The sequence below is a fragment of the Euprymna scolopes genome, chromosome 30 (assembly GCF_053919585.1).
Source record: "Euprymna scolopes isolate OS-2025 chromosome 30, ASM5391958v1, whole genome shotgun sequence".
In the NCBI taxonomy this organism is placed as follows: Eukaryota; Metazoa; Mollusca; class Cephalopoda; order Sepiida; family Sepiolidae; genus Euprymna; species Euprymna scolopes.
The window spans coordinates 82,159,380-82,173,334 of NC_136511.1; the positions used below are offsets into that span (position 1 = coordinate 82,159,380).

General features: G+C 31.8%; 1 protein-coding gene across 1 annotated transcript in view; it reads right to left on the minus strand.

Moving 5' to 3' along the window:
- Window positions 1-13,955, minus strand: part of LOC145254857 (dynein regulatory complex protein 1-like) — a 103,630-nt gene that overhangs the window by 61,833 nt on the left and 27,842 nt on the right. The window contains exon 8 of the mRNA XM_080113711.1: window positions 9,612-9,821. Coding sequence (XP_079969837.1) covers window positions 9,612-9,821 — 210 coding nt within the window. The remainder of the gene's footprint in view (window positions 1-9,611; window positions 9,822-13,955) is intronic.

Below are 13,955 nucleotides of genomic sequence, written 5' to 3' on the forward strand. Positions count from 1 at the left end.
GAAGCACAAAATAAGTGGATAGTCCTTAATCCGCGGAGTTTCAAAGAAATACTTTCCTTCTCATCAGAGGGAACCCTTCATCAGACCATCACGTGAAATCACTTTTTCTTCCACCTATTCCCTCTGCTTCACTATTTTTTACTAAGTAAGATCTATGACTTACTTGTAGTTTCATTAAATACTTTGTCTCTAACTCTGCCCTCTTCAGTAGTTTTATTATTATTATTATTATTATTATTATTATTATTATTATTATTATTATTCATAACTAATAATGACATTATTTTTACCGTTCAACAATTTCATTTCTATTCCATTATACATATTGAAATCAATTGCGTCTCATTTTTGCCGTTTAAATTAAACGCTTTTATGTTCCAACATTAAAAAAAATATTAAAAAACACAATCTTCTCCCACAAACGGCTAAAATAATTCACGTGAACTTTTTCGAACATGATTGCTAGGAATGAACGCTGTCCACGCTACAAATCTCCATTTCTTTCAACGGTTTTCTTTTTCTTTTTCATTTCGATACTTTTTTGTGACCAAGAGCTGAGGTCCGCTTGAAATATAAAAAATATCAATAAAAATATTAAATACAAAAAGTAACATCGTTTTTCATGCTTCCAAAAACCCTCATAACCTTTAAATCACTATATATATATATATATATATATATATATATATATATATATATATATATATATATAGATATATATAGATATATATATATATATATATATATATATATATATATATATACTAGCTGTACCCTGCCACGCGTTGCTGTGGCTCAATTTGGTGTAATGGAAAATTCTAACAAAAAAAGAAAATGCATGTTTCTTATATTCTTAGTACAGCAATCCACTCCAAAAAGTTAGAAAAAAAAAGGCGAAAATGAAAAAAATGGTACTCTAGCAGAATTGGATCCTGATCCTCGGGATTACCGTCAATCATGACTTGGGCTCGACCAACAATCAGTGGATAAAGCTGAACGTAGCAAAAATGTTGAAACGCTAAATGTTTTGTTTTTGTTTTTTTGTTTTCTGTATACAAAAATGTGAGTTAGTAATTAATATTTGAGTGATGGGGGGGGGGAGTTACTCTACACAGATTCGAAAAAGTTCTCCAAAAACAAATAAATGAAAGCAAAGGTAAGGTAAGTTAACGTTCCTACCTAACTGGATAATTGTTTAGTGTTTTTATGTAATGTAAAATGTTTAATCGGCTCGAAAAACAGAAATGGTTGCAGACTCTGTTGAATACGTTAAGTTTGGGAAAGTAAGTTGAAAACTAAAAAACCATACAATACAGTGTCAAAAACCCACCGAATGTATGTTACCATGACATAGGCTGACATAATCGGTGGGTTTGTGACAGTATTTTGTATAGTTTTTTAGTTTTAACTCACTTTCTCAAACTTAACGTAATCAACAATGTCCGCCACTATTTGTATCTTTCAAATACACTGATAAACACTGTTTTTCGAGCCGACTAAACGTTACATTAAATGAAAAGGGTTTGTATTACTAAATACAAATACAAAGAAGTTGTCAAAAAATAAATATATAACAAATAAATGTTATGAAAGGCAAGAAAAGTAAATGTTCTACCTAACTGGATAAAATTGTAGTGTTTTTATGCAATGTATAATGTTTAATCGGTTCAAGAACATGCAGTGTTTATCGGTATATTTGAAAAATACAAATGGCGGCAGACTGTATCAGACACGTTAGGTTTGGGGTGACTTCGCCAGGAAAGCTTTTAAAAATAAAAAATTAAGATAAACAAATGGTGCTAGTGCACTTACCGATCCGCACTATTTTTTAAATCATATTTCCAAGTTTAATTAATGTTTTATGATATTTTTTTTTTCTTTATTCAATTGTAAGGTTAAAGTACAAATATATATATATATATATATAATTTAAAAAATAGGGAATTTTTTTTTTACCAATCTATGAAATAGATAGCTAAATATTGTAATTCGAAAGTCGTCAACGTGTGGTGCACGTGAAAGGCTCATTTCTACCGGAAATGAAATGGCAGACAGTCTCGCAGTTACGAAAAATATTTTTATTTTATTTGATATATTTTTTATAATTTGCGATCTTAATTTATTTTAATAACAGGCAAGCATTTCTTGAGTTTACAGATAAATTTTCTGAAAATTTCAATTAAATTGGTAATGTAGAAATATGGTTTTATTCACTTTGAACGAACCAAGAGTTATATATATATATATATATATATATATATATATATATATATATATATATATATATATAGAGAGAGAGAGAGAGAGAGAGAGAGAGAGAGAGAGAGAATAAATGACTTATACAATTCTTCAACTGAATTAGAGGAATACATTATAAGATGATCAACATCATGAATTTTGGAATATAACTTTTTGTCATTTATTCTCTATATTGCTCTGAATTACATTGAGCTTCTTAAATAAGGATTGATATATAATAAGAAAATATATTTCTACAGATATATATATATATATATATATATATATATATATATATATATATATATATATATATATATATATATATACAAGGCAAAATGTATGTGAGTGTGTGTGTGTGTGTGTGTGTGTGTGTTTGTATGTCCACTAAAAACTTTCGACAGACAGAACAAAAATTCACAAATTTGGTATTATATTAAAGTGTAACCCCCACCCCACCCCGGACGACAAATATCGAATTTTTGTCTCAAACGATAAACTTTGAATTGGTCAGCTGACCGTTTTTCTAAAGTTACATTTTAACGTTAAACATTACGTAACTCTTATCATTTTAAATCGATTCTAATGATATTTATAAGAATGTCAAAAAACGCTGATTCATGTCACGCGATCTTGACGTCAGCACGCTTTAATGGCGAAGTCTGCATTCAATGTGTAATAATAAGAGAATCTTATCGATAAAAATGCAAAGTATCGTACGAATTAAAATATTGACTTACACTTTATGAAAACGTTACCAAAGTAATTAGCGGGTTTAAAAAAAATTGGATACGATAGTTAAACGAAAAATAACAAGCAAAAATGTCAATTACAAAAATAAATTAACGCTTAAAAATACTAAGCCAAGCGCCATTTTCTTTTTATTATTATTCTTTGATTATAGGAAAGAGAGATAGATACGGAGAGAGAGAGACACACACACACACATACACACACACACACACGCAAACAAACAGAGAGAGAGACACACACACACACACAGATAGAGAGCGAGCGAGAGAGAGAGAGACAGACAGACAGACAGACAGACAGGCAGACAGATGTCTAGACAGGAATCGTTTTACAATGTTTTAAAATGTAAACAATAAAACAATGCATTTCTAAATTTAATTTCTGAGTGGGAGGGGGGCGAAAGATGAAACCGATTGAATTCTAAGAACAGATACTACACTTTGATCTTATTTATATAGTATATTGCGTCAGAAATTTTACAATCATAAAGACCAAGTACAAAAAATGCATATTATATATTTATCGTATATTATATTGAGACAAGATGTCATATTCCAAACATCACACATTGCTAAGCTGCTGATTCCAAATTCTGAAATAAAAACATTATTATTCAGAAAGCCATTCTTAGTATTGGGAGGTTACGTTTTTATATAATCTTCAGTTAAGGAGGAAGGGTTTTAAGGAATTCATATAAAAGTATTATGTACTAACAGATTACCTGACGTAGGTGGAAATACATTGAATGTTTCCTAGCAGAATACACAGCGTTGCTTGGGATCGGATAAGATTAGTTGATATATGTACTAGCCTAATACCCGGCGTCGCCCGGGGTTGTATTACATTGGTTGATATATGTACTAGCCAAATACCCAGCGTCGCCTGGGATTGGATTACATATGGGGATATATGTACTAGCAACATACCCAGCATAGCCCAGGATTGGATGAAGTAGGTGTATGTGTACTAGCAGAAGAGCCAGCATTGCCCGGGATTGTATGACATAGGTGGATATGTAGATGTATCAGAATTTTTGTAGGAATTTTTGACACCCCTAACACGAAACTGCGAATAAAATATAAAAAACTGGCAATTTCTCTGTTAAAAGTGGGTTGTTTATTTTCTTTATGGATTATACTTCCAAAATAAACTAATAAAGTTATAAAGTTGTTTTAAAAGTAATAGAATTTTTTTTTAAACAGTAATGAAATTAATTGCATTTTACGAGTTCAGTATTTTTCAATTTTTAAACTTTAAAAATCTATCAAATTTTTCTATTGATTCAATTTTTACGATATTTTCAGTGTCAATGTGAAATTGTATGCTCTTTCCAATAAACCGAATATAATATTTTAGACAAACGTTTTTTTTAAATTCACGCCCCCCATTTTCTAGTGTCTATTAAAAAGTAAATAATTAATTTACTCACTAAAGTTTTATATATCACAAATTGAAGATAAAAGATCCATAAATAATATATTCAAATTTTTTTTAAAAAAAGTAGTGTTTTTTAGAAATTTACCTGTCCGAAGTTTAAAACTTTTTTTTTTTTTTAACCACGTTCTTTGTTTTTTCTTTTGTTATTTTCTTTTTAAATAAAACCTTGGTCCTAGCTCCTTTAATTGAAAAAAAAATAGGGCTTGAATTACATTTTTCGAGTAGTTATAAGCTTGGAAAGACAGAGGGTCAAATGATTTCACGCCTCCCATTTTGAAATGTCTATTAAAAAGTAAATAATTAATTTACTCACCAAAGTGTTATATATCACAAATTGAAGATAAATGATCAATAAATAATATATTCAAATTTAAAACAAAAAAAGTAGTGTTTTTTAGAAATTTACCTGCAAAGTCCGAAGTTTAAAACCTTTTTTTTTTTTTTTTTTAAATACGTTGTTTGTTTTTGTTTTGTTTTTCTTTTAATGAAACCTTGGTCCTTGCTCCTTTAATTGAAAAAAAAAAATTAGGGCTTGAATTACATTTTTCGAGGAGTTATAAGCTTGGAAAGACGGGGTGAAATTATTCAATATTTTTCATGAAATTTCTGACACACCTAGTGGATATGTACTAGCAGAATACCCAGCGTCGCTCGGGATTGTATGACATAGGTGAAGTATAGGTCCGATTCGCCAATTTTGAAGGTGCTTGTGCAGTATAGGTCCAATTTGATAATTTTGAAGGTGCTTGTGCTGTATATCTCCGATTTGAAAATTTTTGAAGGTGATTGTGCAGTATATGCCCGATTTGAAAAATTTTAAGGTGCTTGTGCATTATAGGTCCGATTTGAAAAATTTTAAGGCGTGTGTTCAGTATAGGTCTGATGTAAACATTTTAAGGTGCTTGTACAGTATAGGTCCGATTTGACAATTTTAAGGTGCTTGTGCTGTATAGGTCCTATTTTACAATTCTGAAGGTGCTTGTGCAGTATAGGTCCGATTTGACAATTTTGAAGGTGTTGTGCAGTATAGGTCCGATTTGACAATTTTGAAGGTGCTTCTGCAGTATGGGACTGATTTCAAAAGTTTTAAGGTGCTTGTGCAGTATGGGTCTGATTTGAAAAATTTTAAGGTGATTGTGCAGTATAGGTGTGATTTGAAACATTTTGAAAGTGCTTGTGCAGTATAAGTCGGATTTTAAACATTTTGAAGGTGCTTGTGCAGTATAGGTCCGATTTGACAATTTTAAAGGTACTTGTGCAGTATAGGCCAAATTCGACAATTTTTAAAAGTGCTTGATTTGATATTGTGAAAGTGCTTGTGTAGTATAGGTCCAACTCGACAATTTTGAAAGTGCTTGTAGCAGTATAGGTCCGATTTGACAATTGTGAAGGTGCTTGTGCAGTATGGGTCTAACTTGACAATTTTGAAGGTGCTTCTGCACTACAGGTCCAATTTGACAATTTTGAAGATCGGTTACTACTTGGGAATACCAAATGCTTTATGTAGATCACCAAAGTTAAGCAACATTGTGTTGGCTATTATCAGATGGGTGACTACTTGGGAATACCAAATGCTTTGTATAGATCATCAAAGTTAAGAAACATTGTCTTGATCATTATCAGATTGGTGACTACTTGGGAATTCCAAATGCATTGTATAGATCTCTAAAGTTAAGCAACATTGTCTAGGTCATTAACAAATGGGTGACTACTTGGAAATACCCTATGCTTTATGTAGATCAACAAAGTTAAGCGACATGGAGTCTAGTCATAATCAGATGGGTAACTGCTTGGGAATGGCAAATGTTTTATGTAGATAACCAAAGTTAAGCAGCATTGTCTTGGTCATTATTAGATGGGTGACTACTGGGGAATACCAAATGCTTTATGTAGATCACCAAACTTACGCAACATGGTCTTTTTCATTAACAAATGGGGGACTACTTGGAAATACCAAATGTTTTATGTAGATCACCAAAGTTAAGCAACATTGTCTTTGTCATTAACAAATGGGTGACTGCTTGGGAATACCAAATCCTTTATGTAGATCACCAAAGTTAAGCAACATTGTCTTGGTCATTATCAGATGGGTGACTACTTGGGAATACAAAATGCTTAGTGTAGATCACTAAAGTTAAGCAACATTGTCATGGTCATTTTAAGCTGGGTGAATACTTGGGAATGCCAAATGCTTTATGTAGATCACCAAAGTTTAGCTACATTGTCTTGTTTATTTTTTTTTTTTTTTCATTTTTCTTAAACTTTTTCTTCTAGGCGGTGGGACATCCAATCAGATGTCTGACATTTACCCCTATTTTAGTGAGTCCAACCAAGAGATCTTTTCAGAATTCTAGCCGTCCCTTTCAGTGCAATCGTTTGTATTTCACTTGCACTTGGTTCACCGGGTATGCTTGCTATATACTTTTTAAAGTTCTTTTTCATAAGCCCAGTTGCTCCTATAATGACTGGTATAATTGAAACGTCTTTTAATTTCCAATTTCGTTTCATATCATACATAAGTCCTTGATACTTTGTTATCTTTTCCCTCTCAGCTCTGTTAAGCCCTGTATCATTGGGTACACTGACCTCTATTATGGTCGCTTTTTTGTTTGCTCTATCCCAAATCACTATATCTGGTTTAACAGCTGCGTTTTCAAGATATGTACCAGTCGGGATTATGTAGTCATAGTGAATGGTGTAGTTGTCATTCTCAACTGTTCGTGCGGGTATATGTTCCCAGGATTTTTTACTACACTGAATGTTGAGTTTCTTACATATCTTCCAGTGAAGGTATTTGCAAACTCCGTTATGGCGATCTGTATAGTAACCATCTCCAAGTAGGACTTTGCAACTAGAAACTAGAAGGCCCACACTCTCAACCTCAGTGCTACAGAACCTGCATTTATTATTGTTGCTTAGACCACTCATCTTTTTGAAGGCGTTCGTCATGAGGCCCTGGTCTTGTGCAGCCAATATCAACCTCTCTTGGTCGTAATGGAGGGATCCTCTTTTGAGTCAGTCCAGGGAACCATCCCTATCGATATATTCTTGGGATAGTTCAGTTGGTAGGTATTATCAGATTGGTGACTACTGTGAAATACCAAATACTTTATGTAGATCACCAAAGTTAAGCAACATTGTCTTGGTCATTATCAGATGGGTGACTACTTGGGAATACCAAATGCTTTATGTAGATCACCAAGTCAAGCAACATTGTCTTGGTCATATATATGCTAGCAGAATACGCAGCGTCGCTTGGATTATATGAGGGTGGTAGAAAGTTTGTCCTGGAAATGGCTTAAACAATTTTCAATCTCAAAATTACTTTATTTGTGGAGTCGATTCTGGATATGGCTGAAACAGTTTACGATCTCAAAATTAGATTAATTCATATATATTGTTTGGTTTTCTATGAAAGATTACTAGGCCAATTTCTGTAGGGAGTGATCCATATTTTTTTAATTTTTAATGTTATCATCCGGGAATTATGTGGTGGTTGTAGTGGGGGGGGGGGTAGAAAGAAGAATGATTATGTTAATTTCAAACAAGCTCTTGAGTTCTCTTTTGGGGTTGTTTTGGATAGCGTAATGTCCGATTTGGGGTTACAAAGCAATGTCCCACAATGTCATATTCCAAAAATATAGAATATCTGTGGAATCATATTCCAGAAAAGACATAATTTCTCTTACTATTATATTGTTGGTATGTGGGAGGGAATAACTACATTAATATTGAAATTCGTGGTGAAGTAAAAGTTGCCTAATCACAATCCGTGTCAATGCATTTCTATACTTACTTGAAAAACCTGCTCAGTTATGTTCCAAAAATGATATCATTTCACTAAAAAATATGGCATCGGTAGTCGGGAGGAATATACCACAGTAATATGGAATTTTGCAGTGAAGCAAGGATTGCCTAATCACTAAACTTAACATATTTGTGTATTTGTTTGTAAAACCTACTAAGTAATCTTCAGAAAAGGAAGTATTTTTCAAAATAAGTTTGGTGTCGGTAGTGGGGAATTAAAATAAAACACAGTGATGTGGAATTTGATAATGAAGCAAGGGTTGTCTAATGACTAACTGAGTCAATGTATTTATGCATTAATTTGAAAATCCTACTGAGACATTGTTAAAAATGTCATAATTTTTCTTACAATTTTAGTGCCAATAGTGACGAAGGAAAAAACCCAGTAATATTGACATTTATGATGAAACAATGGTTGCCTAATTCTTAATCAAGATGATGTATTTATGTACTAATTTGGAAAGTCTAATGATCTACTTTCTAAAAATTGTTTCAGTTTTCTTAAAATTATGGTAGCCATGGTGGTAAGAGAAATTATTTAACATATTGTACAATACCTGTCGATAGTATGTGAAATTGTTTCATGCATGTATTTTAATTACCCGTCCGAGGGTAGGTAAAATTATTTTAAATATATGTTCTCTATTACCCATCCCCGCAAAGGAAACATTATTTCATATATATGGCATAAATTACTTATCCTAGATAAGGTGCAATTATTTGATAAGTGTAATACCCGTCCTAGGGTAGGTAAAATATTCTTTTGCTCGAAAAAGCTAATGATACATAGACATTAAAAATTCCTCTATCTGAAGAATAACAAATATGTTCAAAATCAACTTCAATTTTCTCATTGTTTTTACGGTCCCGAGCAACGCCGAGTAGCCCTGCTAGCATATATATATATATATATATATATATATATATATATATATATATATATATATATATATATATATATATAATGGTTGCATAGTTTTAGTTTTCTAGATGTAAATCAACTGAAAATCCTGTGTTTATCAAAAAGGGCTCGATGTATGAACAGAGCGTGATTGTAATAAGTTTATTTATACAATTATTGTTGGCTACATAATTGCATACATGTTTTTGTCGTGTCCCTTTTCAGGCTGAATATTATTCTTAAGGAAATTTTGAGAAAGAGATAAATAAATAGAGAGATAGAGAGTGAGAGAGGGAGTGATAGATGGAGGGAGAGGGGGCATAAAAAAGAAGTTAGGTTTAGGATTAGGAAAATTGTGCAAAAGAGATAGATAGATAGGTAGATAGATAGATAGAGAGAGGGAGAGAGAGAGAGAGAGAGAGAGAGAGAGAGAGAGAGATGATATAGAAGAGAAGTGACATAAAAACAAGATTACCTGGACTTCCGTTTCCAGTTTAATTTTAGCCAGTTGATATTCTTCCGCTCCCTTTAGTCGTTTTTGTCGGATCTGTTTTTCATAGTCACTCACTAGTTTCTGACGTGCCTCAAGATATTCTCGCTCTTTCATACGACGATTATCCAATGCCTCGTTCCATGTTTTCTTGTGCGATTGCCGTGTCTCATCCCGTTCCACTAGGAAAGCTCTCTGTGGAAAAAGGATTTCCAGAAACACAAAAAATGTATACCATGAAAAAGATATTAAAAAAAAGGATATTACAATTGGGACATTTAAAAGTTCCTCTTGTTTTACAAGAAATGGTAAGAAGGTTTCTCTGGCGACAGATGGTACGATTCATCATTAGTTTGGTTTGTTTTGTTTTATAGCATATCAATCCTTTTCAGATTATTTAATGCAAAAGCCAGTTATTTTAGGAAAAAACTTTTAATGCTTTAAGTTCTTTATATTGTCAAATGTTTATCTATGGTGTTTGGTTTGATTGTTTTGTAGAGGAAAATTGTTGTTTTCGGCTTTGAAAAATATGATTGAATTTTTCAAATAGAAAGAAAAAAACAATAACACACTCACACACACACACACACACACACACACACACACACACATATATATATATATATGCCTAGCGCATTCAAGGTCAGGAAACGTACCTTCAGACAGCCTGATCTGGTCGCACCAGACATCAGACATCATTGGTTAAAATATAACAATAGCAATCAAATAAGTCATCATTGGCAAGATAGATGTACAAAACGACAAAAGTGTTTATCATTTAATGTATTTCACTATAGATTAGATGAAGAGAGAAATTATAATGACTTGCGGGACCTGTGGAAATTCCACAGTTGTATATTGATGCCATCCCTAAAATATTCTCATTATATAGACGTCTGGCATGAATGCAGACCCCACAATATTGTTGTACCACTTTTGTTTAAACTTATACTTATACTTAGTAATCTGAATAATTTATACAAATGAGAACAAAAGAAGAGGAAGTAAAAGTTAGCTGAACCTTTGTTTGAGAGAAGCCATGCCATTGGCTAATATAAACTGGGAGAATACAACAATGAACTTGGTTGGTTAGCTAGATAAACTAAACATTAAATGGATATATAAAAACATATAAATATAAAAACGGTAACATGAATTCCATATTCCCTACAAGGATGAAAACGCAAAAGCCTCTGTGTAGCTTAATTGCCATATATATATGTATATATATATATATATGTATATATATATATATATATATATAAAATATGCATCAAGTGCGCTTGAAAGCCAAATGAAACGTAATATTAGGAAACTAAACAAATATTTTACTTGTTTGAAATTTATCACAAATATATTTCAGAGGTATACTCCATCTTCAGTGTGTAGTTTCTTTTTTTTTTCTTCTTCCTTGCCATGTTGTAAATTTGGAGAAACAAATTTGTAAAGAGCCGCGTTATTCTCGCGTTGCCCACGCACAGTTCAAACATTTCAAAATACAACCGCTAGAAACAACGCGCGGCTCTTTCCAAATTTGTTTCTCCAAATTTACAACATGGCAAGGAAGAAGAAAAAAAAAAAAAGAAACTACACACTGAAGACGGAGGATACCTCTGAAATATATTTGTGATAAATTTCAAACAAGTAAAATATTTGTTTAGTTTCCTAATATTACGTTTCATTTGGCTTTCAAGCGCACTTGATGCGTATTTTATTTTATTCAAATTAAAACAAAATTTCTATATGAACTCTCATTCTTTGACGTTAAATATATATATATATATATATATATATATATATATATATATATATATACTAGTATAAGTACCCGTCGTTGACTGGGTTCAAAAACAGCCTACAGAAAATGGACTGTGATTGATGAAAGTATGAGAGGTTATGAAAAGGAGGGGGTTGTAAAGAGATAGGTTTTGATACTCAAAAATTTTACCCTAAGCAAAATATGATGAAAGTAAAGATAATTTTCGCAAAAATATATTTTTTTATATCAACTTTGTTTCCATTTGTAGCCAAGAGTGACCAAACAAAATGATGTTTCTTTACAAAGAGAAAATGTTATATATATAATAATATAAATATACAAGAAATAAATGTTACCATAGTCAATAAAAGTTACTTTTATGGTAGAAAAGTTCATTGGTTTGTATTTTTAAGTAGTTTGTAAAAAAAAATTTTTTTTTAATTCACGAATCGGTTTTAAAAAAATCAAAATGGCAGTGACTTTGAAATGGAGAGCCCCGTTTTCAATTTGAAGGAGAGGCACCTGAGCATTCTGTGTTAACAATTTAAGAGAGTTCCGTCAACGTAAAGAATATTTATAAACATATTTTAATCTTTTCCGTTATTTTATGCTTGAGGAATATTCGATTATGGCATGTGTAGTTTATATAAAAATTAATTTAAGTAGTTATCGCCTCAAATTTCGTTTTAATTTCGGTTCGCTGAAATTATTTCAAGTAAAGAGCATTAAAAACTATTTCAAAACAAAAAAAAAACATGAACTGAACTTTTATTGACGATGGTAACATTTATTTCTTGTATATTTATTTTTTCGGGTAGTCGTTTGTTGGCTTTTCTGCTAAACACTCTTACTAAATAATATCGACGAAATATCGAAAAACAAAGAAACAAAAACAGTTTGGAAAAATAATGAAGCTTTACTTACTTTAGTAAAATAATTCGAAACAGCCAAAATGGGATATTAAAAAAGTAAACACGTAATTACTTTAGTTTTTTAAAGCAAAGAATCGATATAAATATGAATAAGAAGAAAATAGCGCCCTTTTCAAGCAGAACAGCTTCGTTTCAGTTTTACAGTATTGAACGGTGTAGTATTGCGCCGTTGGATTCAGGGTTGTACTATTGTAAAGTAAAGAACACGCAGAAAGGGTTGTAATCAACTAAATTCCTTCTAGTACACTGACAAAAAAAAGCTTAAACAGATATATAAATACAAATAAAAAAGTTATGTAAATGTTTTTAAAAAGACACATAATCATGTGAGCAGAATTTTTGCCTTCTTTTGACATGATAACAAGTAACGTTCTTATTTTTTATTATTTATCTATTTATCTATTTTCGAAAAAGTGCCACGTGCAAGTGGAGAAGAAAAAAACAGAGTTATGCAAAATTTGTATCGAGAATTGTCTAAAGTCTTGACTTTTTTTTGGGGGGGGGGCTTTCACTTTAATAAGAACGGGAATTTCTGAGGTGAATTTATTCGCCACAATATGATTCAACTCAAAAAAATAAATAAAAGCTAACGTGAATTAAGATTAAAGTTAAGGTGTTATTGTGGACCTTCACCCCTTTTAAAAAACCTTGTTAAACTTTATGACATATTTACATTCTATGGAGGTCAGGCGCGAACAAACACCCAATAATTTTATCATACCATATTTCTTCAAAGTGAAACATAATTATCAAAGTATACTTACGCAGATAGATATGAAAAGTCTTTGTTAAAGTTTGTGCCATATTTCCATGGAGTACAGGCGCGAACGTAGACCCCACACTTTTATTATACCATCCCTATTTAAGTTGAAACATACTTATCAAAATATTCTTATGTACATCTATATCAAAAACCCTTGTAAACGTTTTTTTTTAATTTTTTATTTCCATACTTTGGGGGGCAGGCGCGAACACAGACCCCACAATTTTTATGAACCACCGTTTTGCCAGATCAAACATACCCATTCCTGATCCTCGATGCATCTTCTATCATTATATGTAATCAGTTTTTTAAAATAGTGAACCATATAGGAGCCTATTCGTGACCACACACACACACACACACACACACACACACACACACACACACACACACAGACGATATATATCGATAGTAAACATTCCAAAGCCACAGAAGTGTTCATTGTTTTATTGCTGATATGTTGCATCTTACACATGTTGCATTGAATAGTAAAAATTTACCAAACAAATCTTCAGAGACTTATATACAGGGTGTTCAATAATTAACGTCATAAAGTTTTTGTCAATATTTATCAAATAAATTAAACAATACATATCATCCAAATGTTAATATATATATACAATAGTATTACTAGATTCAACATATCCAAACTTTATTCAATGTAAACGCCCTGGGCATCAATAATCTGCTGTAAACACTTGGTGAGTGCTTTACTTAATTCACAAATGATTTTTTGTGGAATTTTGGCCCATTCCTCACTTAATTTCTTCTTCAGAGCCTCCAAATTGATATGGTGGAAAGCTGAAAATTTACTTTCCAAAATAAGCCAAATACCAAAGTCCAACGAGTTGCGATCTGGAGATTATGGGGGGTAG